Raw genomic sequence first — 14,638 nt, 5'->3', positions numbered from 1 at the left:
CTGAAATTGCTTCCTGGTACGTTCAGCTCATAGGTTCTAGTCCTGTCCTCAGGAGCAACAGAAAATAATTCTCTTCCTTCTGTGCGGCAGCCCTTCAGATATTTGAAAGACACCTATTGTATCTCTCCTTAGTTGTCTTTTCTCCAGGCTAAATATAACCAGCTTCTTGAACCACTCCTCATAGGACTTGGTTCCCAGATCCCTTGCCCTCCTTGGAATCCAAACTTGTTTAGATTTGGGTGTGGAAAGGGGCCACCTGTTTTTTTTCCTTCCCTAGCCCAACACAATTTGCCTCCTGCCCTCTCCTTCTGGCCCCTTGCCTAGTGCATATGTGTCACCTCCAGGCTGTCAGACTAGGCTGCCCAAGGCTCGCATCTAGGAAGGCTTTACTGGTAAAGACATTTTCTCTGTCAAATCACAGATAATTGGCTTGAACCTTCAATCTCTAACCCTGGGAGCCCAGTAACTAATTTTGGCACCATGCCTGTTCATATTTAGTCTGTCAACTGCATTAGACTTCAGAAACTAAAAATAAGGTTCAGTCAGTCTTTTATTTAAGCCAAGGGAATGAACTGTCCCTTAGAAAGGCATCCCCCTTCTGAAACAGACATAGGCAAGAAGATGTCTAATAAATGTTTGTTAACAACTTGTAACATTCCCTCATCATACCCTTGCCTGACACCTGTCACTTGGCTCTGGCTAACCCACTTGAGAAACTCTGCTGGGCCTGTCCCATTGAGGGCATGCCTGCACACACACACACTTGCAGGAGATGGCTTTTGGGTCAGTCCTGGTGGGTTTCCGACAACGGTGCCCTTTCGTCTCTCTACCACATGAAATTTGATCTCTCTGGTAAATGACACCCAGGGCTATTTTGGAAAGGGAGGCAGGGGGAGAGAGGCACGTCAGCAATCCAACTTGACTGGAGGAGGGCAGCCAAGGGGAGGGGCTGGACACTGGCTAAACCCCGAGCACTGAAGCTACTGCTGGGGGACTAGGGGCTCACCTTCAGCGTGTCCCCGACCTCACTGGGGTTTCTGTTTTATTTGCCACAGGGTGGGGAGACCAAGACCCTGTTGGTCTCCCCATGCCCCCTTCAACTATCTATCTCCTTTGTGCCAGCTCAGTAAGGATTTGCTTTCCCTCACTCCACTGAAAGTGGTTTATTTCCTCCAAGTTTAAGGCGACTCCAGGTAAGAGCTTGATTTCAATCCAGATCTGGGTCGGCAGGCAGGTTTGCTGCTGTCTTGTTGGGAAAGGGCTCAAGAGTTTTGTGTGCAGCTGTGTCCATGCTTATTTGCAGTTGTTTGTAGCCCTAGCATTGAAATTAACAGCAAAGCTGTTGGTCGAGAAACCCCAAACCTTTCTTAGGGCTAAGCTTGGCTTAGGTTAGTGGTGTGCTGTGATTTCACCCATGGCCCAGAAGCAGATGGACAGCAATTTGCAAAGAACTGCAAAGGAAGAAAAAAGCAGAGGACATTGAATGTTTACTCCCTTGAGCTGCATGGGGGCCAACGTGTGTGGGGAGAGATGAAGCTCTTCTTGAAGGGGTATGGTAGGTGAGAGGGCTATTTTTCTCCATGTTTTCAACCCATGTACCCAAACATAAGGGGAAAACAGTCTTGCGTTGGGTTGTCTGACCCCATCTCATGTCAGTATTAATCCTAGCCACCGCAACCTCCACCCTGTTCCTCCTCCCTAGGTCTCAGCTTGCAGTTCTACAGATGGACTCTGAGAAAAGACAGAGAGTGACAGCTGGGTCTATTTTAAGAGCAATAGCTCAGTGACATGGAGTGATTGTAATGGAAAGGATGTCTACTTTTTGCATTATATACGAATCAATATAGAAGAGGGTATAGCTGTAGTGGGGCATAAAAATACATGCATATTTTTTTCTGGTCTGTAAATTTTTAATCATACTAATACATCTTTTATTTTTTTATTTTACACCTCTATTTTTAAAAAATTGCGCATGCTCTCTGACTCTCCAAAGTGGCCCCCTGGAAAACCCTGTTGTCATGGATGTTGTGACAGCTGAACTAAGGGCACATTTGGTTCTCTTGATCAGCCCATATTTGGCCTAAGGACCCTCAGTTGTTGACTCCTACTTTATACATTTGCAAAGGGCAAGGGCACAAAAGCTGGAAGACTTTAAAGCTATTCGAAAATAATTGACAACTTTAAAAAAAAGAAATATAAATAAGAGGCTATAAAGAGATTTTGACTCTTCAATGACAAAAATCTTAATTTTAATTGGGGTGGGAGGGAGACACACCTCTAGCATTTCAGCGAGGGCAGTTATAATTGTCCAGACACAACTGAAATTATTAGAACAAGAAGTGGCTTGTGAAATATGTGGGGTCCACTTGGTAATTGGTTGTAAGAACATAGAACATAAGGACAGCCCTGCTGGATCAGGCCCAAGAAGGTCAATCTCATCCAGCATCCTGTTTCACAGAGTAGCCCACCAGATGCTCCTGGGGAGCCCACAGGCAAGAGCTGAGGGCATACCCCCCCTCCTGCTGTTGCTCCCCTGCAACTGGGATTCAGAGGCTGGAGATGGTCTATAGCCACCAGACTAGTAGCCATTGATAGACCTGTCCTCCATGAATGTGGATAAGGCCCTTTTAAAGCCAGTTTTATTAATTGTTGTTAATATATTTATATGTAAATACCACTTTCCATTAAAAAAAACAAAGACATAACATAAGAACGGACGTCCTGGATCAGGCCCGGGGTCTATCTAGAACAGCACCCTGTTTCCCACAGTGGCCCACCAGATGCCTCTGGGGAGCCCACAGGCCAGAGGTGGATGAGGGCATGCCCTCCCTCCTGCTGTTGCTCCCCTGCAACTGGCATTCAGCGGCATCTTGCCTCTGAGGCTGGAGGTGGCCTGTAGTCACCAGACTTGTGTATTGTTTACCTACAGTCTAGTCCCTTCAAAGACCACTGCACAATCTTGACACAGGGCCTGCAGTTTAGAAACTGAAAGCATTCTCCAGCCTGCCTGGAAGTTCTGCCTGGAAGTTCACTGGCAATGCTAAACCATTAATGGCAGAAAGTGGTGTGGGCTTCCTATATCCTCTGTATTTTATCTTTCTTATATTCATAGTGGAATTAATGTCAACTTTTCCTCGTCTGAAGGGGCTCTCCTTTTAAAATACATTCTGGAGTTGTAGCAACCTGACCTTTACACTCTAGTTTTCCATGGTAACATTCCTGGACCATCTTAAATTTTGAGTAGGCCTCATCCAGTGCTTTTGGATGCTCAACCTTGAATAGGCCTCATCCAGTTTACGTCCAGAGGATGTTAAACTGACAAGCCCTACCCCAGGTCTAGTTTTCCAAAACAAATGTCAGGTAAAATTCAAGAGCCCATGTCAAAAAACTTGCATGATAAAGTACAAATGTTTGACCATCTAGTTCTAACATGTCCAGAAACACCAATCTTATGAGCAGCTGCTGGAGCATTTAGGGGTGCAAGCCCTACAAAATGCCTTATTGGGGCCATTATTCACATAATGGATTTATTTATTTATTCATTTATTTTATTTATTCATTGATTTATTTAATGTATTGTTAGGTTTTTATACCAGCTTTCATTAAAACAATCTCAAGGTGGCTTATAAAACATTTAAAACAATATAAAACAGTTACACAATAACAATATTAAATTGCAATATAAAAATACAAATCTAATTAAAAGGTTTTTTTAAAAAAACATACAGAATAGGACCATAAAATGCAGAGCCACAGCAACAAAAACTACACAAATAAAATTTGCCTGCAGTATTTTCTGTTGGATGACAGAAATTCAAATATCCGATCTCCAATGAATGAGATTAAAGGAACAGAAGGAAACACTATGCCATCATGCAAGTCTGTCATCCAACAGAAAATACTGTGGGCAAACTTTATTTGTGGAACCTGTAACCTAGCTATACAAAGAAAGCCTCTGTTGTCTAAGCCACAGGACCATGGTTGGAGTATTGGAAACAAGAAGTCCACACTGAAGTGGTTTGATGGGGATCAAGTATCCTCATCTTTTGAAATCTACATGTATGCAGATCACGAAACTTCGGTGCCATCCCATGCCATCCACTGTGAGGATGGAAATGATTCAAATTATAGTGAGGAGGAAGATGAATAATTGCTAGATTGGTTTTCATTTGCATTGGAAGTATGTGGGTAAAATAGAGAGTTTGTGTTGACAGCTGTACGTTAACTGTTTTCAATTTTTTCATAACTGATAAAACTAATAAATATAAAATGTGTATTCCTGTAGCAAAATACAGTTCTTATAATTTCAGTAATGCTATGTGTATTTCCAAATGAGTACAGTGGAAGCTCTTTGCTCCTCGTCCTCTCCTTTTTCTCCTCATGAATATTCCAGCTGATCTAAGCATGCTTCAATAAAGTGGAAGCAGTTATGGCCCTGAGCACATCAAATGATCTGATTTGGGACTGATCAGTCAAACAGTCAGATGGCACATTTTAAGTTGCAGGAAGGTCATCTCTACCAAATGGTATCAGTTTCAGCCCTGTACCTTATGATGTAATTCATGGCCCCCATTACCCCTTTCCAGAGCAGTCTGAAAAGTGTTAAGCCCCAACAAAGTCAGTCAGATTGGCCAATTTGGATCATGCACACTGTTTGTACAATTTGATCATGTACAACTGGGCAAAGAGGCACCTTTTAAAATGTGTTGATTCTCTTTATTGAGCAGGGGGAGAGTAACTGACCCTATCCACCCCCAGCACAGTACCTCCTGTGACTGTTGCTGGTGTCTGTCTTGTGTTTCTTTTTAGATTGTGAGCCCTTTGGGGACAGGGAACCATCTTGTTTATTTATGATTTTTCTATGTAAACCACTTTGGAAACTTTTGTTGAAAAGCGGTGTATAAATATTTGTTGTTGTTGCCGCCCAACAGATACTACTTGTTTAATCCATGTACCTTATGACATACATAATAGCCCCAAGAAAGGGTTTGTGGGGGGCTTGCATCCACAGCAGCTAAGACCAGCGTTTTTGGAAATGCCAGAACTAGTTTAACTATTTTAAAAAGTGGAAAATATAAATACATATTTTTTTTTAAAACAAACTCATCAGGAATAACTTCAGGCAGAGTTGGCAACTCTATCTCACTGTTACCACCCTCACCATCTGCAAGTCAGAGGGTAGGCAGTTTGATTCTTGTTTTCCCATTGTTTCTTTGGCAAATCTTCTGTGTTTTTAACAGCTGCATGACTAACAGAAATTAACCAGGCGAAGCCTTTCCTGCCATGAAACTTCAGTAATGAAGGTAGAGAAGGCATCTTCACCTTTTGAATTAATTTAAATGAAGGCCACATCATGTGAGGATTCAAGTTACACACAGGGTCTAAAGCAAGCAGTAGTAACTGACAAATGTGTGCTTTGTTTGCAAATGCAGGGATTAGTTTTGCATCTCTAGCACTAGGAAATCTAAACAAAGGCATTGTTTCACATGCCCTGTGATGAATGAACTCAATATAAAGTTGATATTAGTAGGTCTAGACAGAACATTTTTTGATGGTGCTATTGAGGGAGAAGACTCTAATGTCCTGATTTGGGATGTTTGATCAGACCTTTCAGCTCTGTCCCATTTTTGATGTTTTTGACAACATCCCCCAGTTTTCTTGGGGGCCATACACATGTGAAGTGTGTACCTGTGCTGTGTGCATGTGGGGATGAGGCCCTGTGTTGTTTCTTTTAGAGGACTGTTTGGAAAGGGTGAAAAGCTGAATGCTTTGCTAGAGAATAAGCATTTATTTTTCAAGGGATGGTTAATGGGGTGGCTCACCTCTGTCACTCCCACAAGCCAATTATTTCCGCTCCCCCCCCCCCCCGAACTGCTTCTAGGGAGGGCACTCAATTTCTTATTTTTAATTTCAATGTTTGTTTTTTCAGTTCTGTTCATTAGTGGTTTTTAAAATTGGCTTTCTGAAACAACGCTAGATCATGCTACAGTATATGCTTGGCTTGCATGAATGTGAACCATCCGGGGCAGCTGGGTGCTAAAGTGTCTGATCCACCAAAACAAAGAAGATTGCAGTCTGTGATGCTAAGATGCATTATTGCATTTCAGTCTATATGCTCTTTTGTTAAACAAACAAACAAACAAACAAACAAACAAACAAAAGTGTGTGTGTTGGGGTAACCTTTTCCCCTACACAAATTGTCCTCTCAAAGCTACTATGTGTCTCAGGAGAAAAAACATATTAATGCAAATTTCAGCTTCTCTCCTGCACAAAATTGCAGGTTTGAGGGTGAGGTGGTGATTTTCATCAGGAAAAAGGAGTATTGTGGGTAGAAGATTCCACTTCCTCACCCCCAATCTCAATGGGATCAGGCTCCCCTTGGCTGTTTTTATTTCTAAGCTTACAAAGACAGAAATGTAATGATGCTTTTGATGTTACATCTAGTTTGAACCAAGCAACTACTGCATTTCTTTATGAGAGCAGGCCTCTAGGAGCTCATAAGCTGAATTATTAAAGGGTTGGAAACCGCTACTGTTGCTTATAGTCTGGGAAGTTAAACTGAATGTGATTTCTGCCCCACCCTGGGGTTTCCAAAAATTTGATCATGCTTCCTATGATCAAGGATTCTCATAGCTGTTTTGTTATTTCTCCCCCACCTCTTTTTAACCTCCTAGGATATCAAGATGGATTATAGTTCTTACAGCGGAGTCCCAAGGTTCTTGACCAGGCCTAAGGCCTTTGTGGTGTCCATGGGGAAAGATGCTACCCTGAGCTGCCAGATTATTGGAAACCCCATCCCACTAGTGAGTTGGGAGAAGGATAAACTTCCTATCCAGACGGGGGGAAGGTTTAAAATGGTGGAAGATGGTGATCTATATCGTTTAACGATTTATGACTTAAACCTGGAGGACAGTGGCCAATATATCTGCAGGGCCAAGAACACCATTGGAGAAGCTTTTGCTGCTGTCAGCATCAAAGTTGGGGAGAAAACCACTGTGACTGAATCGGCCCCTTACTTCATCCAGAAGCCGACTTCTATTAGAGTGATCATGGGAGAAGATGCTATGTTCAAGTGCATTGTTCAGGGCAGCCCTCCCCTTTCTGTCAACTGGGAGAAAGATGGACGGCACCTGGGAGGGAGGACAGAGTCCAACCGCATCCAGATTGAGTCCCAGGGAGAGAAAAATGCCCTCAAGATCCAAAGTACTCGGTTGGTGGACAGTGGGACATACACTTGCCGTGCCGAGAATCCTCTTGGAGCCACCAGTGCGGCGGCTGCACTGGTGGTTGATACACCAGATTCTTGCAGCCCAGGTGGCACCAGACACAATATAGACATGGGCTATAGCAAGACTTCTCCACTGCTATCACACATGCAAAAAAGGCGGGAAGAAATCAGGAAGACAGACTTAACCACCACAGACTCCATGATCTCCACAGCGTTCTCCACAGAAGGACGGTCAAAACTTGGCCTGAGTCTCTCCCTTGATTATGAGAGGGCTGCTAGTTTGACTGCCAAGAGCTTTCGGAGTGATGGTTCCTCCTATGGTGCAACAACACGTACTTTCACCGTTACTGAGGGTAAACATGCCAAGATGAGCTGCTATGTGACAGGAGAACCCAAGCCAGAGATAGTTTGGAAGAAAGATGGTGAAGTTATCCTTGAAGGGCGGAGGCATATCATCTATGAGGATGAGCAGGAGAACTTTGTGTTGAAGATCCTCTTCTGCAAGCAGGTTGATAATGGTCTCTATACTTGCACAGCTTCCAACCTGGCGGGGCAGACATACAGTTCTGTGCTGGTCACAGTCAAAGGTAAGGAGCCGAAGTTTGTTTTTATGTCATCATTGTTGTCACCACCATTACCACGATGCTCGTTGCCTAAAGGCACGTTCCAGTTACTATTTGCTTTAAATAGGTTGTGTGAATTGTGTCTGGTTCCTTGCCAGATTTAGGGTTCCAAGTTACTACAAAGACCATCCCAGAGCCATTTGGCTGCCCCCAATGGCTGTTCGATATAATTTTTAAAAGTATTCTAAGATCTTAGCTATGATGTAGAGGATTCTGCAACCGTACCCCTCTAAGTTCATGCACATATGTATTTGGACATTGGGCCTGCTCAGATGACACAGAGAACCATAGTTAAAGCCTAGTTCTGAACAAGTTCCTGAGCCTTGGGAGCATGTGGTCTTCCCTCCTTTGCCCATGCAAGTATCTACTTTCAATTACGTTACACTAAAGCAAGTTTGGTCATGGCATCTGAATCAACCTCACTAGCTTTATTCTAACCTACTTCCTTGGAATGAACTGCATTCAGTAACTCTCTTTGAACCTTGGTTACAGATTGCTGTTTATTCCAAGAAAGTAAGTTGGAATAAACCAAGATTGATCAGTTCAGACATCACAACTGACCTTGGTTTATTGTAACCTAAATTAGAAATGGACATTCATGCAGGCAGGGAAAGGGGAGCACACACTCCTGAGGCTCAAGTATGTAGCAGGCTTTAACAGTGGTTCCATGTGACATCTAAACTGACTCATTCACTCTCTGTAGGGGTGTGCACGGACCATTTGGTGTGGTTCGGTATGAATTCAGTATGAATTTGGACCAAACCTCACCAAAGTGAACAGGTTCAGTTGAACCAATCGGCTGGGCCAGTTGATTTGACGAATCGGCTTGAACTGGTTCAAAGCAGCTCATAATCGAACCGCTCAAACCGGTCCAGTTCGCAGTGGTCCAGTTTGTGAGCAAACCAATTCTACACATCCCTACTCTCTTGTAACCACTTCAGTTGCTTGTGACATACGTTTGGGAGTTTTGTCCTACCTAGCAGTCTGCAGTTTTTGTGACTCTCTATTTGCCCTGTAGCTCGATTTGTAATGTACTTTCTCCCTGCTTCTGGATTGCATAGGCTGAGGGGCAGGTGGAGGGAGGAAGCTGGGATGGGAAATGGGTGATCCAGTTCCATGGTGATGGTAGGCAAGATGGACTTCCAGTTCATTCCCATCTGTGATTCTGATTAGCAAGTTGGCTTCCTTCTTCCAAAGCCTATTTCATGCTGAAAGGGATCCCAGCTGAATACGTCTTCAGGCACAGCAAGGCTCTCAATGGGAAATTTTTGCAATGAAGTCACCGTATTGGTCTTCTGTAGACAGATCAAAGCCTTAAGGTACTCAAGGATCAAGGCAGCAGTCCTGCACACACGGCACGATTTGGTCATTAACAGCCCCCTCACCCTTCCCCCTCCATGAGCTACCAAGCAAATGCAAGGTACTTAACTTCAGCCTGTCGGTGTCTGTCAGGTAGTCAGCAGACAGTGATCGAAGGCTGCAATGGTCTGACAGCTGTTTGGCAGCCCGTGTGCCACGAGCTGCAGGGCCTCTGTCACCCTCGTGGTGACAGGTGTCCTCAGGCACAAACACAGCCTCAAAAGGCAGCGCCACCGAAGCCACCCCACCCCCACCCCATTAGCACACTCAGCAGAGGGTCCAAGTCGAGGCAGTTGGTCTGAGGAGGCCTCACTTCCTTATTATTCACCCTCGGAAAGCCCATCAGGGCGAGTTCCCTCAGGGTGCTCTGACAAGGACAGCTTGGACTATTGTTCCAGCTGAATTTACTTGATTGCTACCCCAACTAACTCTTGGCTTTCAAGCTCGGCTGAGGAGAAGAGCACCTATAAGGACAGCTGAAGGGTGGGGGTGGGGTTTAGCAATCCCACTCATGCACTTCTTTTGCTCCAAAATTTGGACCCTTACTCACCCACTTTGGAATAGCAATGGATCTTCCACTATTATGTTTGGTCTAGTCCTCGGATATAACTCAGTTGTATTGCCAGCGTGGTGTAGTGGTTAGAGTGCTGGACTAGGACCGGGGAGACCCGAGTTCAAATCCCCATTCAGCCATGAAACTAGCTGGGTGACTCTGAGCCAGTCACTTCTCTCTCAGCCTAACCTACTTCACAGGGTTGTTGTGAGGAGAAACTTAAGTATGTAGTACACCGTTCTGGGCTCCTTGGAGGAACAGCGGGATATAAATGTAATAATAATAATAATAAATAATAATAATAATTGCCCCCACCCCCTGCATGTCAATACAGTAGCAGCTACCATAATTTGCACCTTTGCAGAACGCAGTGTGGACTGTCAAAACTGTTCAGTTTTAAATCAAAAGGGTCGAGATGCTAGCAGCCAGGCAGAACCACGGGTGACTAATTCAAACCTCATCCATATCCGCAACTGGTACAGAGAATAGGTGCTGATCAAACAGGTGCATTTGAAGGGAAGATGTCTTTCAAGTGATGGACTCTCTGACCATGGATCTACTCACGAATAATTCTGCTCTAAAAATGAAGCTTGGTATTTACTTCTAGGTAATTCCCTAGCTGGCTTTTTTGTGGGTGTGAGCTGCACAGTCATGACAGAAGAGGAGGGATACCTTTGTCTCTCTTCTTCCTGAGTCCTGGGAAGATGTGTGGTGGAAAAATGCACTAAGATAAAATAGTGTTTTGATTTGCAGCCTGACTTTTGGCGATGAGCTTTTTGCTAGCTCTTATGCGAACTGGATACTGTGAAATCACACCTTTTTAATCTTAAGGATACTGTCGAACTCTGAAGAGAAGAAATTAGGGCTGGGGGATCAACAGCTAAGAGATCAGCTCAGTGGGAGAACACGTGCTTTGCATCCTCTGAGGTCCCTGCCATCTTCCATTAAGGAGCCTTGGATAGCCGGAATGGGAAAGAGTTCTGTATGGTGCCTTGGAGAGCTACTGTCAATCCGAGGACTGGACTTGATGGACCGCCGGTCTTATTCCCTATAAAACAGTCCTCACAGCCTAGGGGCCCCTGAGTTGGGAAGGAATTTTTGGAGAATGTAGCCTCCCCCTAAAAATACCTCATGGTGTTCCCATGGACATCCATCATGCAGCACCCCCAAAATTGTGATGTTACAGTATGCCTCTTCCAAGACTTAATCAACTTTAAAATTAACCTTAAAATTTCCCAGCTTTCCCTTCACTTTTTATTTTATTTATTGTTAAATTTTGTGATGGCCCCCTGAGTAAATATATTTAGATATCTAGAAGACTATAGGAACATAGGAAGCTGCCACATACTGAGTCAGACCATTGGTCTATCTAGCTCAGTATTGTCTGCACAGACTGGCAGTGGCTTCTCCAAGGTTGCAGGCAGGAATCTCTCCCAGCCCTATCTTGGAAAAGCCAGGGAGGGAACTTGAAACCTTCTGCTCTTCCCAGAGCAGCTCCATTCCCTGAGGGGAATATTTTTCAGTGCTCACACATCAAGTCTCCCATTCAGATGCAACCAGGGCAGACCCTGCTTAGCTATGGGGACAAGTCATGCTTGCTACCACAAGACCAGCTCTCCTATGGTGGAGGGGGGATGGTTTGACTAAAATTGGGAAGAGTCAGGAGCTAGGTTTGTTGATTTCCACTGTACCTCCCTTCCCCCACCCCCACCCCCCGTAATGTGAGCACTGGCTGAGAAAATATTTCAAAAGCTTGCAAAATGCCAACACTAGTGTTAAAAGGTTTCATGCTTTGATTTCTTCCCTTAAAAACAAACACCCATGACATGTGTTTTTGTAAACATGGAAGCTAGTGAAATCACAGTCAACTGTGGTTTGAATAAATAGTCATTGAAGAAATAATGCGCTTCATTGAAATCTGAGTCCCATATTTGGAGCTATGAAATATGGGGACCGTTCCTTTCTCCCTCCCCAATTGCATTAGTGCTTTATGATGCTTTTTAAAATTAAGCATAGCAAGAGCTGAATTCTCCTTCTAGTCTTCCACATCCACACACATGGTGACCAGATTTGGATGTATTAGGAAACTAGAGGTCCCTTAGATTTCCATAACTACATGTCCAAATGTGGGAAACTGGAGTTAAGGGCAGAAAGAGATCCATGGTTTTCCTCCCCAAACTCCACTCTGAACCTTTGGTTCAAAGTGGAGTTTTGCTGCCTTTAACTTGGGTTTTGCGGCACCAGTGTTACACCTAACACTGCACCACAGTTTTGATCCCTTGGAACTGGAGTTGAGGGAGGGAGCTCCTCCCTAACTCCAGCCTGATTGGCTGTGCCAGCTGAACTTCTTTCAAGAAGGAAGCCCATACAGCCAGCTCTCTTGCCTCTCTGCAAGTCTCGCTGGCTGTAGAGAGGCAGCTCTTCTGAATGTCCAAATGAGGATGGGAGACTGGGGGGAGGGCGGGCACAGAACCACGGGTCCACGTTACATGTTAATCCAGCCACTGAAATGTTGTGGCAACCTGGAGTCTTATTTCTGTCATCTATGACTCAAGGAATAGTTCCACAGTACACTGGCCCTCAACAACTCTGTGCTTCAGAAAGAAAAATCCTGCCTGGAATATATCTCCTGATAATCATAATACCAGATGGGGCTTTTATGAAGAGTGTTTTTATCATCATGCTGAAATTGTCAGCAAGCAGCAAATCAAATGGTTGTCCTATGATCTTAGCCACGTGCCTTCAAGCCTCAGAAATAATTTTGACATTATAATCAAGGAGATTGACAAAGGAGGTGTCGTCATCATCAGGAACAAGTTGGATTACCTGCGGTAGACTAACAGGCAAATCTCCATCACCACATTTTATAGGCCTTTATCCTTGGACCCCACCAAGGAATACTAAAGCTGCTGCAGGAACAAAACTATACAGGTTTGTATAGGGTACAACCTTGTTCTGGACTTGTATCCATTACCCCAGATCCACAAGCTGGATAATCCTGGGCACCCTCTTGTGCGCTCTCTGTCAGCCAATCACCTCCTCTCCATTTGCCAGCCAATTGCCTCCTTTCTGCCACGTCCCCACGCATCCCATCTTGGAGAATTAATTATATAGAAGATTAGCTGGGCCGGGTGTAGAGCATCTGAATCTGCCCCCCACCCCCACTGCTTTCTGGCCAGCCAGCTGGCTGGCCTGCTTCTTCTCCCCACCCCCCTTTCTGACTGGCTGGTTGGCCAGACCGCTTATTCTCCACCTTCATTTGGTTTCTGGCCAGCCGGCAGGCCGCTGCCACAACCACAATTTTCTTCCCTCCCAACCATCTCGTGGCTATACGGCAGCTCTCCGAACTCTCACAAGAGCTGCCACACATGGGATTAGCCATAGGTATGTCTTAATTAAGACATTAAATTAAACATTTAGATAATTCTCTTAGCCCTAAAGAATTGTATATATAAATAATATAGAAGAGCTTATAGAGCAACTAATTCTCACCATCAGACTTCAACCACATTGGGCATAAAATATTGCATACATCCATACATTCATCTCAAACACTCAACATAGAACACACTTCTAGAATATGCCATCAGTTAAACAATACAATGGAATGTATAAATGCACAAGTGTCTTTTAACTTGCACAATGGAAGAAGGGTCCCAAAGGAGGTTTCTCATAGAGCCCATGGATAATATGGTTTGGTGCAAGAAGATCCTTTACAATCCTTTTGAAAAGCCTAATGGGTTTCAACTAGAATCTTCTTTGGTAGCAACACGCTAAGGAATTCCAATTCCTTGTAATCCGTCAAAGACACTTACATGAATTCAGTATTCTAATTCTATATTCTGCCCTATACTCTGATCGTCCACAAAATATGATCTACAAGCCACCAAGAACATCTTGTTTGTACACCGCCCTGAGTCTATGGATTGGGCGGTATATTAAATCTCTAAATAAAAAGATAGATAGATAGATAATTAAATAATCAGTTTGTAATGCTGCTCAAGCAAAGCTGGCTGCTGGACTTTATCAATGTGTTTTTACCCACAACTGTTTCACATTTGGGGACATCTGCAGGTCACCATTTGAGCCCCTGTATGGACAGGACCATGGTTTCCCCCGTGACACTCTATGGATGCGAAAGCTGGACTTTGAAGAAGCAAGATAGAAAAAGCATTGATGCTTTCGGACTTTGGTGCTGGAGAAGACTTTTGAGGATACCATAGACAGCCAGGAAAACAGACCAATGGATCATAGAACAAATCAATCCAGAATTTTCACTTGAGGAACAAATGACCAGGCTCAAACTATCATACTTCGGACACATTATGCGAAGACTCAGCTCCCTTGATAAGTCCATAATGCTGGGGAAAGTGGAAGGAAAGAGAAGATGAGGACGACCAGCAGCAAGGTGGATGGACTTGATTATGACAGCAATGAATGCACCACTGAGAGATCTTAAAGGCCAAGTTAAAGACAGATCATCTTGGAGAGAATCAATCGATGTGGTTGCTAAGAGTTGACACCGACTTGACGGCACTTAATCAATCAATCAATCAATGGACAGAGTGCCCATCCCCCAGGGGAATCCCCCAATTCAGAATGCTCATTGCACAGTGCACTGTGGGATTCCCCCAGGCTCCATAAAGCCATGTTGGTCACTACTGCAGTGATCGTGTGCATGGCGGCACGGTGCAGCTGGGGCCAATCTCAGGGAAAGTAGGCTTAACCCTTCCCCCCCCACCTGCGCGATCATGTGAAAGGCTCCACTCTCTGTGTCTTTACTGTACACACTGCAGGTACAAATGACTCTTGAATTTATAACAAGTTCCTTTTCAAGCTCAGTAACTGCTTCTCTTTAAGCTTACTTTACTCAGA

At 44.2% G+C, this 14,638-nt stretch overlaps 1 protein-coding gene across 22 annotated transcripts in view; it reads left to right on the top strand.

Moving 5' to 3' along the window:
• Positions 1-974: 974 nt before the first annotated feature.
• The window catches only part of OBSCN (obscurin, cytoskeletal calmodulin and titin-interacting RhoGEF), a 287,341-nt gene continuing 273,677 nt past the window's right edge, over positions 975-14,638 (top strand). For all 22 annotated transcript variants that reach the window (XR_008309945.1, XM_053262303.1, XM_053262302.1 and 19 more), the window contains exons 1-2: positions 975-1,193; positions 6,675-7,815. Coding sequence is in view for 21 of the 22 variants with exons in the window: in XM_053262303.1 (XP_053118278.1) it covers positions 6,684-7,815 (1,132 nt within the window). In the remaining variant the exon portion in view is untranslated. The remainder of the gene's footprint in view (positions 1,194-6,674; positions 7,816-14,638) is intronic.

Source organism: Hemicordylus capensis, chromosome 6, assembly GCF_027244095.1.
Source record: "Hemicordylus capensis ecotype Gifberg chromosome 6, rHemCap1.1.pri, whole genome shotgun sequence".
NCBI lineage: Eukaryota > Metazoa > Chordata > Lepidosauria > Squamata > Cordylidae > Hemicordylus > Hemicordylus capensis.
The sequence above is the reverse complement of the archived record's forward strand: the minus strand, read 5'-3'. Positions and strand labels throughout refer to the sequence as shown.